Source organism: Arachis stenosperma, chromosome 9 (genome assembly GCF_014773155.1).
Source record: "Arachis stenosperma cultivar V10309 chromosome 9, arast.V10309.gnm1.PFL2, whole genome shotgun sequence".
Classification (NCBI taxonomy): domain Eukaryota; kingdom Viridiplantae; phylum Streptophyta; class Magnoliopsida; order Fabales; family Fabaceae; genus Arachis; species Arachis stenosperma.
Window position 1 is genome coordinate 103063961 of NC_080385.1, and position 2950 is coordinate 103066910.

A 2950-nucleotide genomic window follows, 5' to 3' on the forward strand; every position below is an offset into this window, starting at 1 on the left:
TTGGCTGCTGTTTTTTCGCCACTAAAATGGCCTCCATATGTAGATCCATGACATTGCCAAAGCACCTCTTGTCCTTCCCCATGGGATACACACCTCCTCAAGATTCCATCAGCACACTTTTTGAACAAATATGGCTCATCCCAGATGTAGTGTTTGGCATCTTTGATGAGCTTTCCCCTCATGTGTTTGTTGATGTTGGTTAGTAATTCCCCAATGGCCTTGAAGTTGGCTATGTCCGCAAACCAAGGGGCTTTTTGGATCATCATCAATTATTCATCAGGGAAGCTTTCATTTACTGCAAAATGGTGTGCCTCTTCCTCTTCTTGTAGAATCCTTGAGAGGTGGTCAGCCACTTTGTTCTCTGCTCCACTCCTGTCTTTAATTTCAATGTCAAACTCTTGGAGTAGTAGGATCCATCTTATTAGTCTGGGCTTGGATTCTTGTTTGTTAAGCAAGTATTTGAGTGCTGCATGATCAGTGAATACAATTACTTTAGAACCAATGAGATATGATCTAAACTTATCAAAAGCAAAGACAATGGCAAGTAATTTCTTCTCTGTAGTGGTATAGTTCCTTTTATTCTCATTAAGAACCTTGCGGCATAGTAAATGACATGCACCAATTTATCCTTCCTCTGTCCTAAAACAGCCTTCACAGCAAAATCTGATGCATCACACATCAACTCAAAGGGTAAATTATGATAGGTGCAGAGGAAAGTTTGTTCTTAAGTTCTTCAAAAGCTAACATGCATTCATTATCAAAAACAAAGGGTACATTAGAGACGAGTAGGTTACTCAAAGGTTTGGCAACCTTGAAGTCTCCAATGAACCTCCTATAGAAGCCAGCATGTCCTAGAAAACTTCTAATTACTTTGACATTGCAGGGTGGGGGGTAACTTTTCAATCACCTCCACCTTTGCACTGTCCAATTCTATGCCTCTTTTTGAGATTTTATGACCAAGGACCACCCCCTCTGTAACCATGAAATGGCATTTTTTCTAATTTAAAACAAGGTTTGTCTCTTGGCATCTCTTTAGCACCAAGGCTAAGTGATACAAGCAATCAGAATATGAGTTACCAAACACATAGAAGTCATCAATAAACACCTCAATGAATCTTTCAATCATGTCTGAAAATATGGAGAGCATGCACCTTTGGAATGTTGTAGGTGCATTGCACAATCCAAAAGGCATTCTCCTATAAGCAAAGACACCATACAGACAAGTAAATGAAGGTTTGTCCTGGTCCTTGGGGTCTACAACTGTTTGGTTGTAACCCGAATAACCGTCTAGGAAGCAATAGTATTCATGTCCGGCCAGTCTTTTAAGCATCTGGTCCATGAATGGTAAGGGGAAGTGGTCCTTCCTGGTGGCTTCATTGAGCTTCCTGTAATCGATACACATGCGCCAGCCAGTCACTGTTCTTGTTGGTATCAGCTCATTCTTCTCATTTGGTACAACAGTAACCCCTCATTTCTTAGGGACTACTTACACATGGCTCACCCAATGGCTGTTTTAGATGGGGTAGATCATCCCAGCTTGCCACAACTTCAACACCTCTTTCTGGACCACTTCAATAGTTGGGTTCAGCCTTCTTTGTTGTTGTCTTGAGGGCTTATCACCCTCCTCAAGTAGGATCTTGTGCATGTACATTGAAGGACTGATCCCCTTTAAGTCTGCAAGCGTCCAGCCTATAGCATCTTTGTGTTGTTTCAGCACTTGGATAAGTTCCACTTCTTGTTCCTCACTCAAGCTTGAGTTGATAATCACTGGGTAAGTCTTGTTGTCACCCAAATATGCATATTTCAAGTTTGATGGTAAGGTTTTCAGCTCTAGTTTTGGTGCCTCTCCTTCCTTGCTGTCTTTGTGGTTTGTCATGATTGAACTCTCCATGGTTTCTTGTTGTAGTTCTCCACTTGGTGTTTGCTGCTCCAATTCCATAGTCCCTTCACATTGCTCTTCTTTCAAAACCCCTTGAACTATCTATTCCATGGTGTCTACCTCATGCATTCTCCTAGGATTCCTTGGGGTAACTCATTGCCTTGAAGACATTGAAAACCATCTTTTCTTTATGCAATCTCAAGACTAGTTCCCCTTTTTGCACGTCAATGATGGCTCCAGCAGTAGCTAAGAATGGCCTTCATAGGATAATTGAAGTGTTAGCCTCTTCTTCCATATCCAGCACAACAAAGTCAGCTGGAAAAATGAATTTTCCTACTTTTACCAATAAATCTTCCACTACCCCATGTGGGAACTTGAATGTTATGTCAGCCAGTTGGAGTGCCATTCTTGTTGGTTTGGCTTCCTCAATTCTCATCCTCCTCATCATGTTCAAGGACATGAGATTGATGCTAGCTCCCAAGTCGCATAAGGCTTTCTCAATATTGATATCCCCTATGATGCAGGGGATTTGGAAGCTTCTTGGGTCTTTTGTTTTCTAGGGAAGTTTCTTTTGTATGATAGCACTACACTCCTCAGGTAGCACTACAGTCTCCTTTTCTCCCCAGTTTCTTTTTCTTGTCGTTAGTTCCTTCAAGAAGTTAGCGTAGAGGGGCATTTTCTCTAGTGCTTCAGCAAATGGTATATTGATTTGGAGCTTTTTGAAGATCTCTAAGAATCTAAAAAACTAGCCATTCTTCCCATCCTTCCTTAGCCTTTGTGGATAAGGTGTCTTTGGCACATAAGGCTTCAAGACTGGCTTCGGTGAAGATGGGCCAGGGGTATCTTCTTCTTTCTTATTTTCAGGCTTTTCTGTAGCTTTCTTTTCATGATTTTCTTAGCTTGGGGTTGCCTCTTCTACCACTTTTCCATTTCTAAGTGTGATGGCCTTGCATTCCCCTCTTGGGTTGGCCATGGTGTCACTGGGAAATATGTGTGTAGGCATTGGGATTTGCTTAGATAAAATCACCACTTGTGCTTCCAGATTTGAGATTGCTGCGCCTTAATTTTTCA

At 41.6% G+C, this 2950-nt stretch overlaps 1 protein-coding gene across 1 annotated transcript; it reads right to left on the bottom strand.

Annotated features, from left to right (window-relative positions):
* Positions 1 to 269: 269 nt before the first annotated feature.
* On the bottom strand, positions 270 to 1402 carry LOC130949774 (uncharacterized). Its single transcript, XM_057878410.1, has 3 exons — positions 1222 to 1402; positions 594 to 663; positions 270 to 513 (listed from the first exon to the last, which is right to left on the bottom strand). The coding sequence occupies exons 1-3, from the start codon at positions 1400 to 1402 to the stop codon at positions 270 to 272; spliced, it is 495 nt and encodes a 164-aa protein (XP_057734393.1).
* Positions 1403 to 2950: the final 1548 nt, after the last annotated feature.